The 25,510-nt window shown below is 43.3% G+C and overlaps 1 protein-coding gene across 1 annotated transcript in view; it reads left to right on the forward strand.

The window, feature by feature from the left end:
* Positions 1 to 25,510, forward strand: part of auts2a (activator of transcription and developmental regulator AUTS2 a) — a gene marked incomplete at its 5' end in the record, with an annotated part of 144,221 nt that overhangs the window by 84,330 nt on the left and 34,381 nt on the right. The window contains one exon of the mRNA XM_080041507.1: positions 20,033 to 20,081. Within this exon, the coding sequence (XP_079897633.1) occupies positions 20,033 to 20,081 (49 nt within the window). The remainder of the gene's footprint in view (positions 1 to 20,032; positions 20,082 to 25,510) is intronic.

Consider the following 25,510-nt stretch of genomic DNA (forward strand, 5'->3'; position numbering starts at 1 on the left):
TGTGTGTGTGTCTATGTGCGTGTATCTGTCTGTGTGTGAGTGAGAGTGTGCATGTGAGTGCATGTGTGTATGTGTGTGTGTAACAGATCTAATGTCAGATCTGGGCTATTTGCAGCAAGACGTTGCAATACTGTTCCTATCTTTCTGCTGTGTCTGCACACCTGTTGTTGTTGCAGTTTGTGTAAGGTCATTCTGACCTGTGTGGCTTTTCTGCTTGACTCATAGCTCTGTATTAACTTCTTTTAAAATGATAACATAAATGTTGCAAATTCCTACACTACCAAAAGTTATTACCTGTTCATCAGTGGGTGCATCTGAAAAGACGGATGGCACCGCTTTCGTTTTCAGTGATGTATTGCTCTTTAGATTGCGGGGGTTTCTTGAAGTCGTCTGAAATTATCGCTACAAATACTCCGTTTGCGAACCGTTTCCACCGGTGTTTTTATGTCCAAACCAGCAGCAACAAGCCACTGGAAATTGGTGGAACTTTGTGGTGCCCATCTGTAGGGTTTATTTTGTACAATTCCTAAATGCACACTGAACCACTGTGTTGAGTCCTTCGTTTCCGCTTTCTGCTGTAGTGATTCGGTTACACAACTAGCCGGAGCAAAGTAAAATTCCACTGCTGCTGAGAAAGTAGTCCCTCAAAATGCGATGATTCATGCAATGCGTGGTTGGTTTTATTTCTAACATTATTCTATCAACACAGACATTTACATCGATAGTCTGGCGTTATAATTGATTTGCCTCGGGTGTACTGTGGAGTGGGTAAGACTGTTTTAGTAGCTGGCTAATTTGACCCTAATGCCGTGCGCTAGCCTAGCACGAGCAAACTCTGCAACTAGAAGGACTGAATGAAATGTGTTGAAAACTGTCTCCACTGATAAAGAACACCAAGGCTAACTTGGGAATAAGGCCCTATGTCCAAAATTCTGAACTACCCCTTTAATAATGATCCAAAAGCATGACCTGCCTTTTTCTTTTCTTTTTACAGCAGACAGTGATATTACTTACCCCTGATTTTGGCAAGGCAACAAGCCATGCATTAAATAGGACTAGTCACAGAATGACTGCTTGTCATTTACAATACTTGTAACCCTAAGCTTACACCAACCGCTTCATGAATGTTAGTGGCAAAATTGTACCGGAAGAGCTCTAGGCTAAGTGTCACCGCCGACTATTGGCCTGGCATGCGTCCTACAGCTATTTCGGCCCCTAAGGTTGGGGAAGTTGGTGACTCCAACGTAAAGTTTGGTTTTGTGTGTGGGGCATACTGGCAGCCTTTGTTCTTTGCGTTTCACGTGGGAGGCAGCAATCTTCTTTCTTGCTCTTCCATGTCCCCTTCCCCCTCCATTCCTGGGGCCTCCCCCTGACAGGTGTCAGCCAAATGATCACAAGTTAACAGTTGTTAGACATGACATGAGCAGCCATCCATCAGCAGTCATGATGCATCAGCTCAACAGAGAGAGAGAGGTCGCTTACATTATTCATCCATGCCCCTTAACACAACTCTAAATTAATGTGTCTGTTGCTCTGTATCTACTGGGTCAATTAAAAGTTGCTAACAGGGTTTCAATGTATTTCCTCTGCCCTCCAAAGTGGCTTGAAAACTGTTACTGTAGTTGTTTCCAACATAAAGATATTCTTTCATTCTTACTGTGTTCTGTAGTGTGGATCTGAACAGACATTAGTGAATAAGTCTTCTCACCATTTACAGTCTTTGTCTCATCCTGGAGTGAGGGCTCTTGTTAGGTTGGATCTTTCAAAGGTCAAACACTGACAGTCACTGTTTATCACTCCGACAATCATTCTCATTATCATTATGGAGATGGGCGGCGTGTAAGGAACTATAAAAGAATTGTAATTATCACCATTTTAGAAAACGGTAATTATAGGCCTCATTAGCATCCATCATTATGTTTAAGTGGGGCCACGGTCCACTAGACGAGTGTACATCCTGCTTTTTATCTGCTCTCTTCCATTCCTTTCTCAACCTGCGTTCCAAATCACATACTCTTTCTTTTTACTACACTACATACTAAAGTACAGAAGAGTTTTAGGGCCACAGGAGAGAAAAAAAATCAGATAAGGAAGATTTTTCTTTTCATTATGTCGAGAAATGTCAAGAATAAAGACGAATACTCCAAATTGCAATTGGAGTTAATGGGGCATCTGGGTATTCTCAGCATGCTACAATTGACATGCATGTATTGGTTGGGACATCCTTTTTCTGGCGTACTAAATAGTAGGGAAGTATGGGGATTGGAACGCAGGGTCAGTGTATGGAGAAGAAACATTAGGACGTATAGTGGAATCAGGTCCAACTTAAACAGGGTGAGAGAGGGCTGCCAACCGCTCCCTCATTCATGTTTAACCAGCTTTTCACAAAAGGCCTAACCCCCTTCTGTGGCTCAAATCAGTTCTGGAAAAGGGCTCACCGTGCTGATGTTAGAATGTGGGTGGATCTATTTTTTGTGTTAGCTTAGCTTATAAAGTATGGACAGTATGTGAATGTGTAGGATAGTGGTTGAAGGACAGTTCACAGCTTGTCTAAGACATAGAGCTCATCTGAAAAGAAAGTTTTGACCAAAGTAGCTTACACTTAACGCTTTATTTTTTTCCCACTAAGAAAAAAAAAATTCTTAGCGTTTTTTATTTCCTAGCGGGACAACATTTTTTTTTTAAACAGACTTCACAGTTCTATATTTTAAATTAGCATCTCCCGAATGGTTGAGAGAACATTAAAGGGCTTTGGTTTTCACACAAGGCAAGGCATAGCACAGCTTCAGCTGCAAGCCGGCTAATGTTTGTATTCAACGGTGTAACGGTTGGAGTCGTGCAAAACGTCTCAACCACAGCCTTCCTGTGGATGAATTAGTAATGCTAAAAGATTTCCATTCCATCTATCTAAATGCTTTGTGCGAGCGCTCAACCTGGTTAATATAAGGAGCCACTCAATTTTTCATGCCCACACGCCAAGTGTAGCCTTCAATTTAACATAGCTGTTAATCCTGGGAGTGCTAAATTGCTTTTTAATGTCGAGGAACATGGTGTTTTTTCCAGAGTAACTCGTGAAAAATGCATCAGCAATATGCAGAGCAAATCACATCCAATGTCATTTTTTTGTTTTTTTTGTTCAAGAGCCAAAGGAACAAAGCAGCACCTCGGCAAAGAGGAGCGAAACCAATATGTTGTTTTGACACATCTGCCACCTCAGGGCTCTCAGGAGGAAAACCTCCCGCAGGCGCTTACTGTGTGTGTGTGTGTGTGTGTGTGTGTGTGTGTGTGTGTGTGTGTGTGTGTGTGTGTGTGTGTGTGTGTGTGTGTGTGTGTGTGTGTGTGTGTGTGTGTGTGTGTGTGTGTGTGTGTGTGTGTGTGTGTGTGTGTGTGTGTGTGCGCCACGGTGTGATTAATTGTGTGTCTCTCCCGCATTTCTGTTGTGTTTATTTTCAGTGGTACAGTACATGCATGCACACCACCAGTGTATTGCTCTACATAGGAATACAGGCTGGTTGCTATGTTAAGGCTATGTTACATTCAAGGCTGTGGGTGTGTGTGCCCCTGAACATGTGAACTGACAGGGAGGTTAAGGTGTTGTTGTTGTGCCTGGAGCGTTGTGTATTTCCCACTCTCTTTGGCCCTATTAGTTTCCCCTGCAGACCAGAGCAGTAGGACCCTGGGTTACATCGAGCTTGACTAAAAGACACTCCTCTAATATCTACGGTCAGACAGTCAGTGAACTCACTTCAAATGACTTCCTCCGGGGGGGGGGGGGGGGGGCTCTGTTATGACGCAACAATGAGGCCACTGGAGCAGACACATGTAGACAGCAGAGGAAGAAAGACATGCCATTGTTGCTTCTAATAACAGTTCCATTCAAAATCCTTATTGCAGACAGGCTTTGAAATGAACACACAATAAAAGCACCTTGTTAAAATGTGATGGGAATGTATTAACTTTCATTATGCCATCCAAGCAGTAATGAATTGAGGAGATCATACAGTGAGTTAAGTAGCTTGATTGTGTGTCTTTTATTTGTGTATTGTTTCATATGCAAACTGAACTGTAGAATTACTGTGGTAATGAACCTATTGTGTATGACTGCTGAGTGTACAGTACATTCTGTGGTAAACCCAATCGAGCCTAACTACAGTATTGTTCTTTTAGCCTTTCCTTCAACTGAATTAAAAACGTTACTATACGAGGCAAGTGGATCCAGCAAAGGCTGGGCTTAACACCTTCCTTCGGGGAAGTGTGTGTGTGACAGACAGCAAGCTGCCCCAGATCATCTTGAAGCTTGGTGTTGGTAAACACAGTACATGGTAAGCCCCAGCTGAGACGGCCATTGATAATTGGCTTAGTGCTGGCTGTGGCTTTGGGTGGTTCTTAACACTGCTGCTCTCCTGTGCCCCCCCCCCACTGACACCTATAGCTGCTAACTCACACACATGATGAAAGAACAACTGCACAGCTGAGTCTATAGACCCCGTTTCCATTTGTCTTTAACATGTGGTTTTTGTGATCGGATCACGTGAATACTAGGGGTGGGAAAAATAATCGATTTTGAGATTAATCGCGATTCTCTCTCGAACGATTCCGAATCGATTCATAAAAGTTTTTTTTTTTACTAGTATTTAATATTAGTATTTCCTGCGCTACTGCTCATACACACCACACAAGTGCGAGTTGTTAAAAGTGGCGACAAAAGGGCAGAGAGCAGCAAACCCATATGACCTGCACTGGCTTTGTGTCTGTTTACGTTTTTGTATGAGAGCTGAATTCCAAGCCATACTTTTTGCACAATGTGTTGAAATGACATAGAAAATAATAGAATAGAAATCCTATAGAAACATGATTCACAAGAGTAGAAAGAAAATTAAACTGAATCGGTTTAGTTTTTACATACTTCCATATTGTGTTGAAGGCTGCATTGATTATTGCACTGGTCATAGAAAGTCATATTTGTGACAAGAAAAGCTTTTTCTCTTAATACAATATTAGAGAAGGTAATTCATCTGTTGATTGTATTTAATGATCATCACAAAAGTAGGAAGTGATTAGCAAACTCTGAGTAGCAAACTCAGATGTGTATATAAATATATTTTTGAAAATCACACAAGGGTATGTATGTAAAAAAAAAATTGCATCGAGATGCATTGAGAATCGATTTTGAATGGAATCGTTGACCTCTGAATCGAATCGTGAGGTGCCAAGAGATTCCCACCCCCTAGTGAATACAGCTCTAACTACAGGTGAAAACACTCTCAAGACGCATTGAGATCGGATCACAAAAACCACATGCGGAGGTGGTTTACGTCGCTTGTGTCCGATGTGTCCGCATTCATTTGATAGTGGAAACAGCAAAGTGACTTTTGTCCACATTAGGGACCTCCTACTCAATTGCCGCCCCCTGCCTGAGCGGAAATACGTTGAAAATGCAGCTTTTATAGAAGCCTCATGAACGTTAGTTGCATCCGCCAGTATTGCAAATGACAAGCTTTCTGTCCTCTGTTTTCATTTCACTGCGTAAATCTGAAAACACGGAAATCGCTGCTATTGACTGGAGAGCTGCAAGGCAACGACTTCCTGTTGTTATCTGCTTAAAAATAAAAGTCAACTCGCGTTTGGCTAGTAACCGCTTTTAATGTGAAGGCACACAGGAAATATTCTGTTCGCATATGCAGTAACTTAACTGCATATAGAAAGCGGTGTACTGGTAGTGGTGACAAGAGTGTAGCAGACGTTAGAAAAGCCGCCCGGCAAACACACATCTTTCACCAGCCAAAGTGGCGTAATAATTTACTCGCCTAAGAGTTTTTACTTTTATATACTATCTATGATATTTACCCGCATTTGGCGAGTGTTAATGTAGAGCCCTCTAAGCAGTGTTGTGCATCGCTCCTCCTTGTCTAAATGAGACAGTAGCCTATCTCGTCAACCTAGACTGGTAATTATCTTCGCATGTAATGCATTTTAATAGCAAATGCGATTAAAACAGTGGCACTGTACAGCCCTGCATGTCTACTTGTTTGAACCCCACCGGTTAAAAACTATGTACGTGTTGATTTAAATACAGCGCGGGTAAATGGAATCGGATCACAAGTAGACAAAGAAGTCACATTTGAAAATACAAGTGTGAACACACGGACTGAGAGCTGTCCACTTGTAACCAGATTACCAAAATCAGATGTTAATCCCAGGTGGAAACAGTATGTCACTCTTTGGTCAAACTGGCACTATACTTTGTGCCTGGTGTCGCTTTAATAGCAAATCCAAACTGTAATGTGGATTGTTAACACAATTACATAAACACACACACACAACCCACCCGTTCACTCACACCCTCAGAAAGAGAACACACTCTATATCAGTGCCTTAGGGATAGCCTGGGTCCACTCACATGACCCCCATGGTGAATGTGCTGCAGTCAGCCTCACAATGTGCACATTTAAAAACCCAGAGCCGCACACCGAGTTTGTGGCGAGAGAAAGGTGGAATGTGTTCCCGCGGGCAGAACGCAGGCCGCTCTCAAAGGCATCTCTATTAGCAGCAGACAAGCAGGGCCTTATGTCATGGTCACCAGCCTCACAGAGACATCCACAGACTGCTGCCCCGCGCCAGGCCAGCACGCGCCCATGAGGCTGGAAATCTACTGGGCCCAAGTTGTGCTTCCACTCTGCTGCTGCAAAAACGTACATCCTTCACATGTCGCTAATCTGATAACCCATAGCTGTTTACTGCAGGAGCACAGTCACAGGGGCTTGAGTGAGATCCTTGTTTGAGTGGTTTGTGTGTGTGTGTGTGTGTGTGTGTGTGTGTGTGTGTGTGTGTGTGTGTGTGTGTGTGTGTGTGTGTGTGTGTGTGTGTGTGTGTGTGTGTGTGTGTGTGTGTGTGTGTGTGTGTGTGTGTGTGTGTGTGTGTGTGTGTGTGTGTGTGTGTGTGTGTGTGTCTGTCTGTGTCTGTGTGTGTGTGTGTGTGTGTGTGTCTGTTTGTCTGTGTGTGTGTTCTTGTGAAGCCTATGACAACATTGAACAGAAAATGAGGGCGTGGCAAGGCTGTGGTGTTCTTTCACTTGATGTCATTATCACACCGTTCCTGTGTCCGTGAAATCTTCCGTCAGACCTGATTTACTCTAACTAATGCTCTTGTATTAGCAACATTATGTAGTGCCAAACGTGACAGCTATATGCTCAGCTCTGTGATACAAGCCAGTGGCCCTTTTCATCCACAGTGCCAGATAAAGAGCCCCTGTCATCTTTGGGAAGTATATATACCCAGCACTGGTGTTGATTACCATCCCCGCTGTCTGATAGCGGCGCGGCATGCTAATCATTGTAAACATCATGTTGTGGCTTTGACACACTTAGGCTTATCTGTAATTGCTGTAATTGTTACTAGCGTTTAACAAGATCGTCTTCCAAGATAGTGCTGAGAGTGCCAGAAGGCGCGGGTATATATATGGGAGAGAGGCTCCCTCAGATCTCACTGGCTGATCTGGGCGCATTAGATCGACACTAACACTGCGCTATTAATGAAAGGCAGCCCACGAGCCAGAGTGCAAATCCGATAAAAGGGGGCTGGAGACGAGAGGGGGGTCATGAAATATTTAAATACACAGGGCTTCAAAGCCAAAAGAAGGCCTCACGCTCTTGTCAACAGACAGACCCCCTGCAGTCCAGCCCTGGCCCCCACAGTCTCTGGCCCCACAACCGGCTCCAACATGTAAGACACAAAGCAACCAGCTCACTCTACTGCTGTAAGGACACAGCCAGGGGAAAGGAAGAGATTCACTAATGAAATAGCTTGTGTCTCCAAACACACACATACTTACATGGACACACACACACAGAGAGACACACACACACATGCACACACATACACACACACACCACAGTCTTCCTCTTGTTCAAGCAGTCTCCCATGTTCTAGTGTTACACAGAGGGGCGATGCGCAGCAGAGGGGCGACGGGGTCAGGCAGGATATCCAAGTGCTGTCTCAGTGGACTGTGACATGTTAAAACACTCTGTCACATGAAAGGAGGCTCACATCCTCCACACACACACACACACACACACACACACACACACACACACACACACACACAACCATATCCAACCACATCGTTAAAGCCCCTTTCACATAGAGATTACCATATCTATATTCAGTATTTTACATTGTGTGGTGTGAATACAGTTCTTGTTTTGAAGAGCTCTCAAAGGGGACCCAGAACAGATAATTAAAGGTATACCGCGTAACTATTTCATATAAATTAATGTTGGTTACACAAGCCATCACCACAGAGTTGACACAAAGTAGATTAAGCCTATCAGCTCCACAAAACTCTCTCTGTATTTCTCAGTATGGCAGCGTTTACAAACGACAATGGCGCAGGAGCTCATAAAAGAAGAGCCCAAGAAATGTGTCAGTTGTTTATTCTACTGCTAAGAAAAAACCTGGACGTACAGCAGAAGATATAAAATCCATGCACCATCTCTGAAGGCTTTACCTCCTGCAGTGTTGTTGTAATGACTCAGAATTCCTCATGACGCTTTAACCCTTAATATAACGTGAATCTGGAATCAACATGGCAGATCATCTCTCTCTCATGTGACGTGCCAAGCATCTTGTGTTTGCCTTGCCTTGTTGTTTGTCTCATAGTGGCCTAAACTTCCCATGTCTCTCCCTCAGCCTCCCCCAGCAGCAGAGAGGGTATACTGTAGACAGAACAAGGCCTTTAGTTAGCCAGAGCCCTGCTAAATGCAATTAGAAAGCCCTTCAATGGCCAGCGGGGGCCCGGGATGAGACGTAGGGAGAGAGAGAGAGAGAGAAGGACAGAAACAGAAAGAGAAAAGGGGGAATGTTGGGGGAGGGCTGGGGGGTGCTGTCTGTCACTCGGCTGGCTTGTGTTGTCCGTGGCCCATCTTGTGTCCCCCCACTCTGGAGCTGTTAGGCAGAGAGAGAGAGAGAAAGCCTCGGGGAGGCTTGTTTGAGTGGTTTGTGTGTGTGTGTGTGTGTGTGTGTGTGTGTGTGTGTGTGTGTGTGTGTGTGTGTGTGTGTGTGTGTGTGTGTGTGTGTGTGTGTGTGTGTGTGTGTGTGTGTGTGTGTGTGTGTGTGTGTGTGTGTGTGTGTGTGTGTGTGTGTGTGTGTGTGTGTGTGTGTGTGTGTGTGTGTGTGCGCGTGCGTGCGTGCGTGGTGGACTGGGGCTGTCTCCGTTGGTGCCTGACAGAATGTTCTTGACGGAGCGTTTCAGGGCTCCTAATCCCTCAGAGCTCCTGCAGCCAGGCTGGGGGGTTCAGGGGGTCTGCACAGGGTCAGACAGCTTTTAATACAAGGCCTTTAGTGCTGGTTTCCTCACTGCTATCCCATAGTCATTCCTTTCATAAGACACAGCAGGCTGAGGCTGACTCTCTCTTTCTCTCTCTGTCTTGTCTGTCTCCTCCTGTTGTGTGTCTTCCTCTCTCGTTTCTCTTCCTTTATGCCCCTGCTCGCTCCCATCAAGTTTCAAGATGGTTGATGTTACATTTATATTTTTTTTTCATCATGCAGTGGGTTGATCTGTTAAGAATGTGTTGTACGTTCGGGATGCGGCAAACACTGTAGGGTTTCACAGAAAATCTGAGGTCAAATTAGAAAAGAGAAAGCTTTCAATCCTTCCTTTTATCTTTCATTGGGGATCAAATGACACTATGATCTGATGAGGTCATACTTAACAAGCTTATCAATGAATGTGCATGACGGCGAGCAAGCACTGAATTCTATTTATTCACAAGTCAGCCATACAGTAGGTGTACTGCTAAAAAAAGGTTTTCAAAGCAAGACAACTCTATTTTTCATGTAAATCCTTTACATGTAAATCTCTATGTGAAAACACTGAGTGACAGCGCTATAGATAAGCACACAGTTTTGGCCTTTAAATTTATTTTGATTTTGGGATTAGTAATTATGCTGGCATTTAATGAAAATGTGTTTTCCTGTTAGAAGGGAAGGGTGTGATTGACTGGTCTGAATTCATCCCCTGCATCACAGCAGCCCACAGCATTAAAGCTCCCATATTATACACTTTTCGGTTCTATTATACACCATATTATATGGTCTTAGTGGTCCCTAATACGTTTTTCTTTAATTGTTTGCTGAAAAAAACTTTCAGATAATTTATTGTACTATGCTGATGTTCAGCTAATCTCACAATGGCCTATTTTTTAAAAAAGAGTTGCAGGTCCCCTCGTAAATATACAATCTTTGAGCTCCCCCCGCCCCCTGTCCGGAAGCGAAGCCAGATACGCCTCGCCCTCTGTCTGTCAGGGCCGTGGACCAATAAGAAATAGGGGTGTGGGCTGCACAGTGGAAGCTTCTGGCTTTACGGTTTGTGAGGTCAGAAAAGGGGATAATTCTGACTGGAGTGTTTTTTGGGGGAGGGGTGGGGGTTTCAGAAAAGGGGAGAGTGAGAAAAGGAGAGATTGTTATTTTTTTTGATATTTTGGCAGTCTCTAGGCACACCGTGGACGCATGGATATGTTGGAACACATTTAAAAAGTGCATTTAGCATAATATGGGACCTTTAACATTCCACTGCAATGTCTGTCATTTAGGCAGAAAGGCTCTCCAGTGCTCTGTGACTGGACAGACAGAGTGGGGGGGTTAGGACGGTGCATTAGGGATGGAACCAAAGCATTGGAGGCAGGGGAAGGTTAAACCAATGTTCTTGTCTTGCATTGTTTTTCCAAAGTGACTCCCATAGCAGCAACAGTGTACGACTGATGGCCATTGAAGTAGGGGTGTTCCCCCGCTGACAGGCCCCGTTCTTCTCTACACCCAGTAATGTTAACTGATTATTGCCAAAGCAGTATCCAGATAACGTTTTTGCCATTGATCAGTCCATTTATCTTGAACTCCTATAGGGCTCCCGGCCTGCTTTCAGACACCACAGGGAGATAAACAGATAGACAGATAAGCAGATAATGGTCTGTACAGGCTTTTAACAACCGGAGGAAATACTTTCCCAAACGCTGTACCGGCTGACATATGATGTAAGTCTCATATGTCTCGGCTCAACGATCTTTATTAGAACACAAAGGATCATCTCTTTCTGTCCTCAGATGACATGCCACGCTTTCATCTCTGCATCCGTCAATCTTATTCAATGTTTTCCCAAATGCCAATCATGTCCTGATGTGTAATTAACCAATGCTGGAAAAAAGTCGGAGTCAATGTAGAGATTAATTTTTTTGGCAATGTTATTGACAGGTTTTCATATTGAAAAGCATGTATCTGGCAATGCAGATAAATGTACAGTGTGTCTCTCAAGTCAAATAGAATGTATCAAGTTCTTAAAGCTCTCTTCCTCTCTCTCTCTCTCTCTGTTTGATGGATGCAGTTTAACAGAGAAGACTGTCAGCTTTTGCAAAGGCTGTTTCTCTACTTTTGGCAAGCTACGCGGTATCCTAGTTTATGCTGGTTTCATTTGTCATTGTGTGTGTGTGTAGGTGTGTGTGTGTGTGTGTGTGTGTGTGTGTGTGTGTGTGTGTGTGTGTGTGTGTGTGTGTGTGTGTGTGTGTGTGTGTGTGTGTGTGTGTGTGTGTGTGTGTGTGTGTGTGTGTGTTTGTGCGTGTTTGCATGCACAGCAATGTGTCATCCCCACATTAATACTATGAGTGACAGATTCATGTTTGTCTGGCTATGTGTCTGAGGAATTGGGAAGAAAGGGGCCTGTCAGTGCTGCTTGTTGGGAGGGAGGTAGAGATTAGAGCAGGTTGTCATTGACAACCCAGTGCAGGCTCTGGGAGAACAGGTCACATGTAATGACTGTAAGAACAACAATAAGAAAGAAAGAAAGAAAGAAAGAAAGAAAGAAAGAAAGAAAGAAAGAAAGAAAGAAAGAAAGAAAGAAAGAAAGAAAGAAAGAAAGAAAGAAAGAAAGAAAGAAAGAAAGAAAGAAAGAAAAGAAAGAAAGAAAGAAAGAAAGAAAGAAAGAAAGAAAGAATAGAATAGAATAGAATGGGGTATATGATTTGGGAGAAAATAGCAGTTGGGATAGAGATTCGAATCCAAATACTTCAACCGCTCCACTTGTTCTCTCTGGTCCCTCCCTGACACGCTCTACCTGCTGTAGCTCCTCCCTCCCAACGTCCCAACGACAGTTATGCGCGTTCATGTCTTTTAAACTAGTGTCTTTCCTCGTATCCTTGCTGTCTTTGCGGTGTAAGCAGTTGTTGTTAAACGGGAAGTAGGACCTTTAGGGGCCGTTGATTGTAGACATTGCTGTTTGTTGGCTGCCGTAGTGCCAAACTGTCAGACTGCTCGGGTCGTGAACACTCACGCAACTGACGCAACAACGTCGGTGCCAAAGTGAATGGACAGTCCCAACAGCCAATAAGAACGGAGAATCGGAGCCTCGCTCTGATTGGTCAAAGTGTACATGAGCGGTGGCAATTTTTGGGGGCGGCACACAGAGGCAGGGGAGAGCAAAGTGATGAGTAGATATTCTCAGACCACTTCACCTACATATACAGTAGCTGAACGGCTAATATGACATTTTTGCCAAATATTAAAGTGAAAAAGTTACCCACCCCAGCTTTACGCAACCTAAGGAGGGTGAGGAACTACTCCCACCCCCTGCTCTGAGAAGATTGGGATTGATGTGTTCTTAAATCCATGTGAAACAGGGTTTATTTAACTACAGCATTTTTTCATTACCAGCATGCTTTGAATATTTTTTATCAGATCATTTTTTTGTTAATTCCAGTTGTCCGATCCTTGTGTGGAACAGCCAGTGAAACATAGTGACATATGATCTTCAACTGTTTGCCTGCCTGTGATACACTGACCATGCTTACAGTGTCACATGTTAAAATACCCACAAGGTACATCATTATTGATTAAATATACATTGCGAAGTTGTAATTATATAAACGGGTTACAATAAGATAAATAAGACTTGTTCCTATGGTAAAAGGTTCAATGGACTCCACTTAGCGCTTTTCCCTGGTTTTTCACGCTTTACATTGTTTTCTACACATTCACCCAATCACATATACATTCACACACCGATAGCAGCAGCGACCACGCAGGGTGCAAGCTACCTACCGGGAACAGTTTGGGGATCAACGTCTTGCCCAAGGACACTTCGACGTGTGGCGGGGAGACGAGGGAACCTCCGACCCTGCACTCCAGAGGCGACCTCCCTACCCACTGCCGCCCCTATCATTTTTACCAATCCGATATTGAAAATCTTTTTTTTTGTCGGCTTGTTTTTAAATGTAGAAGGTGAGTTGCAAAGTCAGTCAATAAGTCATTCTGCTACTTTGGCCCAGACTCTATCATACATCTATGGTCTCCAGAGGATAAATCCTTATCACTTTTCATCTGACGCTGCGTCGCTACCTTAATGTTGACTATTTTTTTTTTTTAATACTATTAGCCAGCTATTGATAGATATCATTAAAGGTGCAGTGTGTAATATGACATCATCAAGTGGTACAATTCTAGATAGCAACAGTTTGTCTCTATGGCTCCCGTTCAGAGAAGCAACAGAAAGTATATGTGTTATTATGCACTAAATTAAACGTACTTATGGATATTATAATTATTTTCTACCAAGTCTGCTATGAAAAAAATCCCAAAATTCTACACACTGCGGGTTTAAATGTTGTTACAGACCATCACAGCATAATACTGGTACACCTGGTTAGTTTTCTCTCACTTCTGTCCATTTAGTGAAATGTCTCAACAATTATTGAGTGGATTGCCTTGACATTTTGGTACACATTCATGTCCCACTCAGGATGAGTCATCAGGTCAAAATGATGACAAACTCATCTGCAAAACTAATGAATGACATTCACATCTGCTTCCACCAACAGCTGATTATCAATCAGAAAATATTAGCATGCTAAGCTAACATACTAATCTAAGGTGTTGAATATGGTCAACCTTATCCTGCTAAACATCAGCGTGTTAGTATGGTCGTTGTAAGCAGGTCAGCATCTTGCTCAAAGCACCATTATCGGAATATGAAGGTGTATTGAATTCTGAGATCCTATGTAGTATAAATGTGCAAAAAAACATTTCTCTTACTGTGACATCACAATAAGAGAAATGTAGGGTTAGACAGTGAGACCATAAAACACTCTTTCTGCCTTTTCTCAGGCTAGGATGAACCAATTAAAAAAAATGTGCACATTTATACTACATAGGATCTCGGAATTCAATACACCTTCATATTCCCACCGGTGAAGTAGGCCTTTAAGTACAGCCCTATAGAGCATGGCTGTGGACTCACTCCAACCTACTGGATAATTAAGGCTTTGTATTGGCAATGACCTTATGAAACGAAACGCATCACGACGATACATGGTTCACGATATGATATATGACGGTACCTTGTGATATGATCCATAATGCGATATATTGCGATATTCACATAATTCAATGAAAATGTAAAGAGAGAACTGAAATACAAGTTGCAGTAAAATATCTGGGTGGTCTTAATACATCGTATCACATTATATTGATAATCAAAACTTTATTTCAAATTGGAAACCTGGCCATTCGATGCAGAGCCGTACCGTGACATCTACATGAGCGGAGGTTGTAGTTCTCAACCAGTTTAAAACCTGAATTATTTTCCTCTTAAATATCTATACTGGAGCTGACGATATGATCCAGATATTGTGGAAATAAATATTAGGATTTATTGCTGTATAGACATTTCAGCACAGCCCTACCTACAGCTCCGGAAAAAATTAAGAGACCACTCCAAATGTTCAGTGTCTCTTGTTTTACTATTCATAAAAGCATATGTTTGAGTAAAGTGAACATTTTGACTTTATAATAATAATAACTACTGACAACATTTCTACCAAATTCACAATACAAATTTTGTCATTTAGAGCATTTTCAATAAGTAATGTAGAGATGAAGATTTAAGTAAAATCCAAACTGGCCTCTTAATATTTCCGGGGCTGTATATTTATCCTGTAGTCCTCACACAGGTAAAACTCTTTGTGAAGCACCCTCCCACCTGAGACGGCTGCGGTTCACCACTGATCACGACTCATTAAGAAGATTCTGCTTCCAATTCTAGTTTGAATCATGAGAATGTTTTTCAGCCCCCGTCATACGCTCTGAGCCAACGCAATAAGAGCTTTTAACATATCACATTGCCAGCACTCATGTTACACTTATCAGTAATATTTCAAACAAGGGGATAGATGTGTCATAATGGCAGGAAGGCTCATAAAGGCGAGCTGGTCCCCTGTGATTGTAATCTAGGAGAGAGTTCCTGTAAAATTAAACCATGGTTGTGTGGGGGGGGGGGGGGACACACTTTGAAGTGGGAGAATCAGCGTCCCAAAAAAAAGGGAATAAAAGATGACACAAATGTCAGTGTGAAGCTGATGTTCTATAGACAGAAACCTACGTGCCCAGACAGCAATTACTGGGATCCATTTCATGCATGCAGACGTGGTGTTTGATCTGTGCTTCATTCTCCTGCACACAGCCCATGTGTTTTCATGTTAGACTGTGCAGGCTTCCTCCATTCTATGTGCTGTGTGTTCATCTCTGCCATCGTTTCATTTGAATTTAAAATCATGTGCGAGAGAGAGGGAGAGATCCGGATGCCGATTTGTTTGGCAGTGTGGCTGTAATCCCAGAGTTGTGGTCGCTCTTAAAATCTGATAATGATACTGTTTAAAATGGAGAACAGCGGCTGGCTCATAGCTGCTGCTCCTGCAAAGGGCCCAGTGAAAACAACTGCTAGGTAGCCATTTTCTGCCGGAGGAGGCCGCCATATAAAATAAATACATCTCTTGAAGCTATGTCCTGCATTTGAAGCCAAACCGCCATATGCTCTTGATGTTTTGTCACCATCACTGCTTCAAACATAACAACCCCTTGTGATCCAGTGACATGTAACCACAGTTATACATTTGCAACTATAATTTTAGATATGATTTACTGCATTTCTGTTTTAACCCTGAATGAACCGTGGCCTATACAACCAAATCATTTCACAGCTGTTATCAAAGATGTTTTTCCCATGGCCTGTGACAATGCATACAGTACATTTGTGAAACATTGCAGTGGCCTCCAACATGATGAACACTTGCCCTGCGTTCGGAATCGCATACTCTTTCTTTTTTCTATTCTACATACTACATCCGACGATAAAAATAATCTTGTTAGGATGCAGTAGGCATACTATTGGGACATACTTTTACTCTTTCATTTCATCATAACATCGCGCCTTGATCTTGCCTCTTGCTTTTATATCCGTCGCATCCCCGTTTGTTTTCATATGGAGGCTTCGTCGATGTGGTGTCACTTCAGGTTCACACTGGATTATGGGTCAGAATCGCCCAAATAGGATGCTGTTTTCAACACTAACAATCTTGGCCGGGTGAAGTAGGACATCCGGGTACTTCTAACCATCCTAAATCTGGCCACAAGAATCGGGACATCCTAAATCTTTTTTCTACATACTATATAGTAGAAAGTATGCGATTCGGAACGCAGGGGTGGTCTTTTTCTGTGACCACAGCTTTCAGAATAATGTGGCTGGATATGAACTGGCCAACTGAGAACAATCCATCCCACCCCTGATGCTACTTCACATTGTCTGTCCAGTGTGTCATCTGTGTGTCAATGAGCAGCCATGCCAAGCCCATGGTGGCTCTACATGGATAAAACCATTTTCTGCCAAGTGTGTAAACTTTTCCATTTGACCACACTGAGCATCTGACTGCAGTTTGGACAAGAGTGCTGTTGTGTTGACTGACTGGGTGAGGATGTGTTTTGCCTCTCGGGGTCCCAGGCAAACTAGTGTGTAGGCTATATTCCATTTCCCATGACTTCATTTTTTTGTATGGCCGGTCCAAGCCAGCCAACTCTGTCTTTCTGTTGCCACCGAGGGGACGGATTAGCATCTCAGCTATGAGCTAAATCTGTTTTCTGCTCTGTGGACACATGGGCTAAACTGGCAGGGACTGTGACTTTGACTATGTGGGTCTTATTGTACATCCATTGCCTTCACAGTCGGTGGGTTAAAGCCCATTAGACAACAAGCTGTAGGATGCAATGGATCGCACTATTAAGAGGATGTTCCCGGGATGTCCAGCATTTAGATTTACAATTCTCCAAATGTGTGCGACTAATGCATGGAAGGATGAGAGCTGTACTTCTCAGGTTACTATAACAGCAGTGTGAATCTTCACAGGATGTTCAACCTTAAATCTCTGTGATCCCTTTTTAAAGTCCACACTCCATGGCATCAACACTGGGGAAATGAAGGTGGCCCCCTTCAGTGAAAGACGCCCAGCTCTGCCAGCTCCATGCAGGGCTGCTGCTTTGTTGTTCCCCAGGGCGGGTTAGGCTTCCAGGGCTTGGTGTAAGTTAACGCACAGAATGATAAAGGTGGCAGTCATGATTTATGTCTGCAGTTTCATGGCTGGAAGCTTGTTAGGGGTTTTACTGTATAGGTCTTTCAGGGTGGGCTGAATAACCCAAAGTGCTTTTTTCATATTAGTAGCGGACCTGCCTTGGGGCCGGTGGATCCAACAGGCAGACTGTGCTGCTGTGAGGAGCTGCGCGCTGCTCATAAAGGAGCGTTTTGTTTTTCCTCCCCTCACAGTAGCAGCACCCTACTGGGGAATTCATTAGGGGCTGACATCATCTCACTCAATACGGAGCGAAAGAAAAAATATCTTTCTGCCTCAGCTCTTCCCTCCCTCCCTTCTCTTCTTTCCTGTTGTTCTCTCTCTCTCGCTTTCTCTCTTTCTCTCTCTCTCTCTCTGCCTCCTTGTCGAGCTGTGGGGCGCTGCTTGTCTCCCCTTTTGCGCGCCATTTACGCAAAACGTAAAAGCGCAGATGTGCACCTCTGCAATCGAGCTCAAAGATTTTCGGAAGCCCAAAAAACAGGAGTGTGTTTGTCTAGTGAAGGAGCACGACTGAAGGTTGGATTCAAGTCAGCCTGGAAATCAGGAAGTGGGAGGAACCGACCGTGAAGACAGCGGCGGCGGCACTCAGGCAGTCAGTCGCTGGATGAATGGGAGTTTGTTTGGCGCTTGGGAGCGGATGGGGAGAGGCTCTTTTGCGCCCACGATACGGGAGAGAGGAGAGCGCGACAGACACACAGCAGTAGCGCGCTAGTATAACCTTATGATGTTGGTCTCACTGTTCGCCTGATCTGTCTCTACAGAGTGGAGTGGCAGAGCGCTTTGTTGGATTGGATTGCTCCGTCGGACGCAGCAGCTGCCTCCGCGCACTAACACACACACACACACACTCCTTCCCGGATCCTGTTTGTTACCTCTAACGGATTTTTACGACAGGATAATATAGGTGAAACCCACCACAGTGTGTCTGGAACCAGGAAAGAAAGGTGGATCACGTCGTTTTTCTTTTTTCTTCTCTCTCGTCGCCTCAGCGTTGCAGAAGCTACCCGTGGCAAGACACATGGTTCCCTTTGTCCAGAAGGCGCTGTAGCTTTGTGAACGGCTCTGGGTTGTTGTGTTGTTGTGTTTTTTTTTTTTTTTTTTTTCTTGGAAAGGTTTCGTCTCTCTCCTCATGGCTGTCCCGAATTTTAACGGAGTAGACTTCGCCGCGCGCCTTTGTGGATTATATCATTTGAAAAGCAGAATGTGAATCCAGGCCATATATATACTTACCAGACCGAGGAAAGCAATATCCTGACTTGTTTTACCTTCTTGCCAACCGTGCCACATCAAAGGTATGCGCGCTGCATCTGAGCGGCTCCTCATCTTAAAAAATGCATTGTGTGTGTGTGTGTGTGTGTGTGTGTGTGTGTGTGTGTGTGTGTGTGTGTGTGTGTGTGTGTGTGTGTGTGTGTGTGTGTGTGTGTGTGTGTGTGTGTGTGTGTGTGTGTGTGTGTGTGTGTGTGTGTGTGTGTGTTTGTGTGACAGTTTGCAAAAGGGTCTAAGCGGAATTCATAATAGTTACCATTTTCACGCCACCTCCTATATGTTCTCATGTATTATCTGCAGCTCTTATTGTTTACATACTGTCAACGTTAGTGAACGAATTCCCCGAATCATTTGAAGGTTTTATACATGCAGCATCAATGTAGGTGTCTCTGTTTTTATAAAGATTTCTTCATGATAAGACTTGCAGCATAACAGACATCCGTCGGGATGAAAGACATTAGTCGCATACACCTAAGCTGTCACTGGTAGCAAGATTTTGAACATTCCTTAAGGTTATTATATCACAAGAAAATAAGCGCTGCTGTCAAAGTGTAATGCCATCGTAGTTTATTTGTTCGGAATTTTGAATGAAATAAATGCGAGGCGATGGATAATCCTTAAACCACTTATTAGACAATTATTTTATTCCTTGGAACCTGTCTGTCTGTCTGTCTGTCTGTCTGTCAGTCTCCTTCCTATGTGCGGCTTCTAACGGCAGTTGTCTTGTTTTTGTCCTGTCTTCGTAACCTGTGGTTATTTTTGCAATATTTGAATCATTCTCTCTGGAAAAATAATGAATCTGTGACTTTCACCACATATAAGCATCTTATTTTCATATTCAGGTTTAAATCTGAACACTGCACTCTAGATTGCGGTGATGCTGGCACTCTTTGCCTCAGAGGCTCGGGAGAATGGATGGGGTTGTTCAGTCACGGAGCAACAGTGCCTCCCAGTGGCCTCAATAGAAAGGGGCCACTTGTTTTGTGGCAGTCGGATTTCATTTATTGGTTTTGATCATGATTCTCAGGTTTTTCCAAATAATTCTGGACATACATTGGGTGTGAGAGGATGCAGTCTTGGCTTCAATGGGTTCAAATTTGATCTTGAGGATTTTCGACATTGAGGGCTGTTCAAGTACAAATGATGGGATGTGTGTTCAAACTGCATAGTAAATGCAACTGGGGTGAATCAAGGATTCAGATATAAACTTTAAAATGACAGTTTTGATGGTTTACGCGTAATCATTTCCCCTCACTCAGTGTGAACTCGTTGATCTCAGTTCAGTTGTTGTGCTTTGTGTTTGTTACTCATTCTATTCTCCTCTTTTCCAGGTCTCTGATGCCAACTCAGAGAAATTTTTCAGCACCGCTGCAATTAAAGGTACAAACTTGCTTTATTTTCTTGCCGTGCTGAAATGGTGTCATTGTGATGGTGAAGGTGTATTGCCATTGCCCTGTTATCAGCATGAATTGGTTTGCACTGTCCCAGTGTTTATGTATGGCCATTTGAAATAATGTAGCAGCATCAGTGCATCACATCCATAAAGCTGCTCTGAAATAAAGCTCAGCTGCTTCTTAACACACACACATGAGGTGAACATCTCCCTTGCTGCCAGTATTTCATCAGATGGAATCATGACAATGAGAAATTGAAAAATAATCATTATTGTAGAGTAGGATTTTGTCTTTACATACATACAGCCCCGAAAAAAATTATGAGACCAGTCTGGATTTTTCTTAAATCTTCATCTCTACATTACTTATTGAAAATACTCTAAATGACAATATTTTTGTTGTGAATTTGGTCGAAATGTTGTCAGTAGTTTATATTATAAAACCAAAATGTTGATTTTACTCAAACATATGGCTCTTGAGTAAAAACAAGAGACACTGAACATTTGGAGTGGTCTCTTCATTTTTTTCCGGAGCTGTATATGTGACATGAATCAGTTTGTCAGTTTTGGTGAGCCTTTGTCGCACACATACTGAGAATGTCCCAGGGCTTGCAGTACAGCCAGGAGAGGAGGATGTACTAACCGTGCAGGAGAGGCATCTGTTTATGGCCTCAGTGTGCCCACACCACATGTGACCTCATTATCAAGTCACTAATTTGCTGTTAAGAGCGGACCCATTTTCTCTGGATCAGGGATAATGGAGGTGGCCCGCGTGAATGGGACATTCCTCTGTAATGGGGGGAGTTACCGTGCAGGGCAGGAGGGAGATATTAGGACCAGGGTATTGACCCCTCCAGGGCGGATTGTTGATGATATGTCCTTGTACACGCCCCCTCCCACCCCCCACTATCCTCTCCCTTAGCCCTGCACTGTCCGCTGTGCAGAACCTCCAAACACATTTCCCACATTCTGCCCTTTGATTCCCTCCAGGGCTTGATTTGTGGCGTCCATTGGGGCTGGCTCAATGGCCATGCTTGACAGGGAGGTTTCCTTTTGAACGTGCTCCTCTGTGAACTGATTTGGTTCCCTTGAAAGGATTAAGGCCCCCTTTGTGCAGCCTAAACCAACAGAGGGTCCCCCTCTCCCCTCTATGAAAGGGACCTGACTGGGGGAAACAGTACACAAAATACTCTTTCTCTCTGCTGCATGATAGTCCACTCTCCATTCCCATTTAAATATCCCTTCTTTTATTCTTGCCTTTTTACTATCTCTGACCTCTCTTGCCATATGCTAATGCGAGCTGCTAATGCAAAAGGCCAGTAAAAGAATCCAGGTGCAGTGAGAGCCAGGACCACTGGTATTTTTATGGATTAAAAGAGTGGGGCAGATTTTTGTAGGAATGGATTACCGTTACTGTAATGCAACCAAACTCTGCCAAGCAACAGCTCCAACAGAGATGGAGAAAAAGGCTGGTTTGTTAACCGATGATGAGTGTCAATATTTGCTCAAAGGCAGGTGCAATGACACTCTTGTTTGTCTGTGCGGGCGCTTTCTGGTTGGTGCACATAAAAAAAGCTTATTTGCCGTTAAGGTTCAGCATATGGCCGAAATACACATGAAAGGCTATGGAAGCAAAAACAGCCCCCAAATGAAGCACATAAACTGGTTTAGTATATTGCTGTATTATGTTTGAGTTCTGCATTAAAGGAATAGTCCTGGCTGCTTATACCACAGTAGTTCAATTATAACCTTGATGCTGTAGACTCAACGTGCACATACTGTATGTAAGACTCTTAAGACGTGTGAATGCAGCTTCACTTCATCTCAAATTGAATAAATCTCACACAGTTCAAGAAATATATACCGAACAGCTTTACATTTTGACTAAATATAGTATTCCTTGTTAGAGGAGCCACATGCTTATTTCAAACTCAGTGTCATTATAATTAATAATATTGTGACTGCTTGGAACAAAGGTAAGACATGAATCTACCTTAAACCAACAGTGTTGAGAAGGCGGCCATTGTAATTCAGCTGCTGATGTGCAGCTTTGGTAATGACTGACAGTTGTTGTTTTTTTTCTTCACTGCAGCACAACTATAAAATGCGCCCAGGGCAAAGCTCAGGTCTCTTTGAAGACTTAGTGCTGGTCCCTCATCTCACAGCCTTCTCCCCTACTCAATAACTACAGTGCATTTTTCATGCTACCTCAAAAGCCACAATGTTTTCTACTTCTTCTTCTCTCTGCCCGAGGCCTACACTGCATGTTAAAAAGAAAAACCACACTGATGAGAATGTAGCTTTTGTGTTGTCAGGCGTTGATTCGTTTTGTGTTTGTGTTGTTAGCTTCACCTCTGGGTTGTCGCTATAGTCTGCTGTGCACAGTTTGTCTAATGTGGAGCTTAACATCCCTGTCCCTCTGTGCTCACTCCCTCCCACCTGCTAGCTCTGGCTTCACTTTGCACCAGCAATGGATTTCATTAAGGAAGAGTCGTTAAACGTTAGCTCTAATTACAGTGCTTGTCAATGTGCCTGCAGGTTGTCGGCTAGCTAACCTGATAGCTAACCTGATTCATTAGCTCTGCATGATGTTAAAGCATGGTGATGTGGGGTTCTCCTCTTAGCCTGGTCCTACCAGACCATCGTACTTCATTTCATTTGTACAGAAGGTCTGGAATCGCTCCATTGACAAAAGTTCACTCACTTGAAGGCTGGTGTCTGTTGAAGTTTAAAACTATTGGATCTGCCCAGTGCCACTCTGGATCTGCCAACCAATCGCATAACGTTTGGTCGTGACGTATGTCATGCGCCGGCTTCTGACTACAACTGAAACTGGAGCAAGACCTTAACGTCATTGTTCTCAGCCATTCCCTCTGTTCGCTGATTGGTTATGCAAAAATCTATCCTGAGAAAGCCTGCGAATATACCGCAGACCCAGACTGACTACTGAAGGGAAATTAAAATTGAGCTGAAGTAGGTAGGCGGGCGGTGCCAGGCTAGGGTTCTCTGTTGGCCACCAGTGAAATAAAACAACTTCCAAATTGCTTCCAAAGGTGACGTGGGTGGAAATGGGTAACCAAGCTTTCATACGTCTGTGACTGCTGTCCAGGTGGCCAAGCAGGCATGGGCCTGGATCCAGTTTCAACCGTGGTTTGAGAAGTCAAGGTTTTAAAGCAGTATTGTTTTCCGTCATAGCGTTCACACAGATACTAGCCCCTCCCCCAAAGGATGGTAACATACACGTTTGTTCATCTTCAGAATATGTTGGGCGACTGTGTCTCAGGTGGTAGAGCGGGTCGGCCGATGATCAAAGGGTTGGAGGTTCGATCCCCGCCCTGCCACCTGTGTCATAGTTGTTGTGTCCTTGGAAGACACTTCACCCACCTTGCCTCGTGTGAATGTTGATAGTTAGCCTGCTATCGGTGTATGAATGTGTGTGTGAATGGTAACGTGTAAATGGGAACAGGTCTCCCTTGCAAAAGAGTCTTCGGACTCAATGGGATTTACCTGTAGAAATAAAGGTAAAAAAAAAATATATATATATGTTGTTTAGAAATAAAAAGATTGTGTTCAGTTCAGTTGTAATCACAATAACATTACACCATGGTATTATTGCTTAAGGTTCATATGGTTAAGAATATCATACTGGCCCATGCCTAGAGTTGCACAGATACTAAGGATGACAAGCCAGCAGCGCAGTGTGTGTGTGTCACCACAATATAGTCTGCAGACAGATCTATCAAATAATCAAAGCCGTGTCCCGGGGCAGTAATAGCTTGTCACCCGGGTTACATTCCCATCCTTTATGATAGTGTCAATCCACAAGCTGTCCAAAGAGACTGCATGGCTAGGTCACCGGAGAGCACACGCTAAGCTCACTCTGCATTGTTTGTTGAGCGGTTATCCCCAGCAGCAAGGTTAAGATAATGTTGGATGACATTTAAAAAGCTCTGCAGTGCCATTCGTCAAAGGCTTTTCTCATCAGTACTCACTTCAGAGTCCAGTCAGTGTGTGTGTATATAGATGTAATATGTTTATAATAGAAAAAATATGTTTTGAACTAAAACTGAAGAACAAATTCATAAAAAATACAAGACTTGGTAATGCTACATTGAAAGTCTTCTTGATTGCCTTTTTTAACCTGCGTACACATCCAAGTCTCGCCTACGCAATGGTCACAATTAGAAAAGATTGAACTGGTTATTACAGTTTATTGAAAATATATGAAAATTTTTCCTATAATAAGAGTTCATTTTGTTAATATGTTGGAGACGCTTGTTCCCTTATAATAATAATAATAATAATAATAATAATAATAATAATAATAATAATAATAATAATAATAATAATAAATAATAATAATAATAATAATAATAATAATAATAATAATAATAATAATATCTTTATTTATATAGCACCTTTAAAAACAATGGTTTACAAAGTGCTTCAACAAAATACATACGAGCAAGTACAATCAAATAAATACGAACTAATCAAAATAAAAACACATATACAAAAAGATAAATACAGCTACTCATATACACACAACAAACCAAAGGAGATTAATAGGTGCTAGGGTGAAAAGACAATGAGGAATAAAAATATATAGACGGCATCACATAAAAGCAAGTCTACAAAAATGTGTTTGAATAAGGGATTTAAAAGAGGTTACTGATTCGGCTTATGAGGCATTTCCTGCAGCTGTGTCTTAAGATGTGATACCCAGTTTTGCACAGGGGGTGGGGGGTGGATTGAAGTGCACCGTGTAGTCAGTGATTCTCAGTACAGCGCTCATCTCACCACCTATGCTTTACTGTTAATGTGAAAATGAAGCGTTTCTACAGCAGCAGGGGCCCGGAGGCTGACGGCAGTGTTGAAGAGAGAGGGCCGCTGGTGAAGTATGTTAAGGCTTGAGTGCGTCTGTCAGCGGGGGGGGGGGGGGACATAGTGCTAATGTGCTGTGTGGAAGAAGGTGTCATTTGCGGCGCTTGTTTTTTTTTTTTTATTATTGTGGAAAGAGAAAAAGCCGAACTCTTGTGGCAGATATCGGCGCTGAAGAGCCTGCCTGGATATGTCATAGAGAGAGAGAGCTGTGCTGGCAGCTAAATTGCCTGTGAGCGTATTACGGCTGTGTGTAGGAGGTATAGCTGAGCTGAGGGCTTGTTTTTCTCTCTCTGTGTGTCTCCTGAAAGCTGCATGGTGATGGAGTTGTGTGTGTACTTCCAGGCTTTCACGGCGCCGCCACCTGCTGTAATCTCCCATGATATAGGGAGGCAAACAATCACGCCACAAATCACCCAGGCAGCTCCCTATAAGTCATCCAGTGGACTGGAAAGAGGAAGGCTCGGCCTTTGACAGCAGCAGTGTTGCTTTACTGCCCCCCAGGCCTCCCTGCTCTCGCCCCAGCACTGACCTT

Source organism: Ammodytes marinus (genome assembly GCF_949987685.1).
Source record: "Ammodytes marinus genome assembly, chromosome: 14".
In the NCBI taxonomy this organism is placed as follows: domain Eukaryota; kingdom Metazoa; phylum Chordata; class Actinopteri; order Uranoscopiformes; family Ammodytidae; genus Ammodytes; species Ammodytes marinus.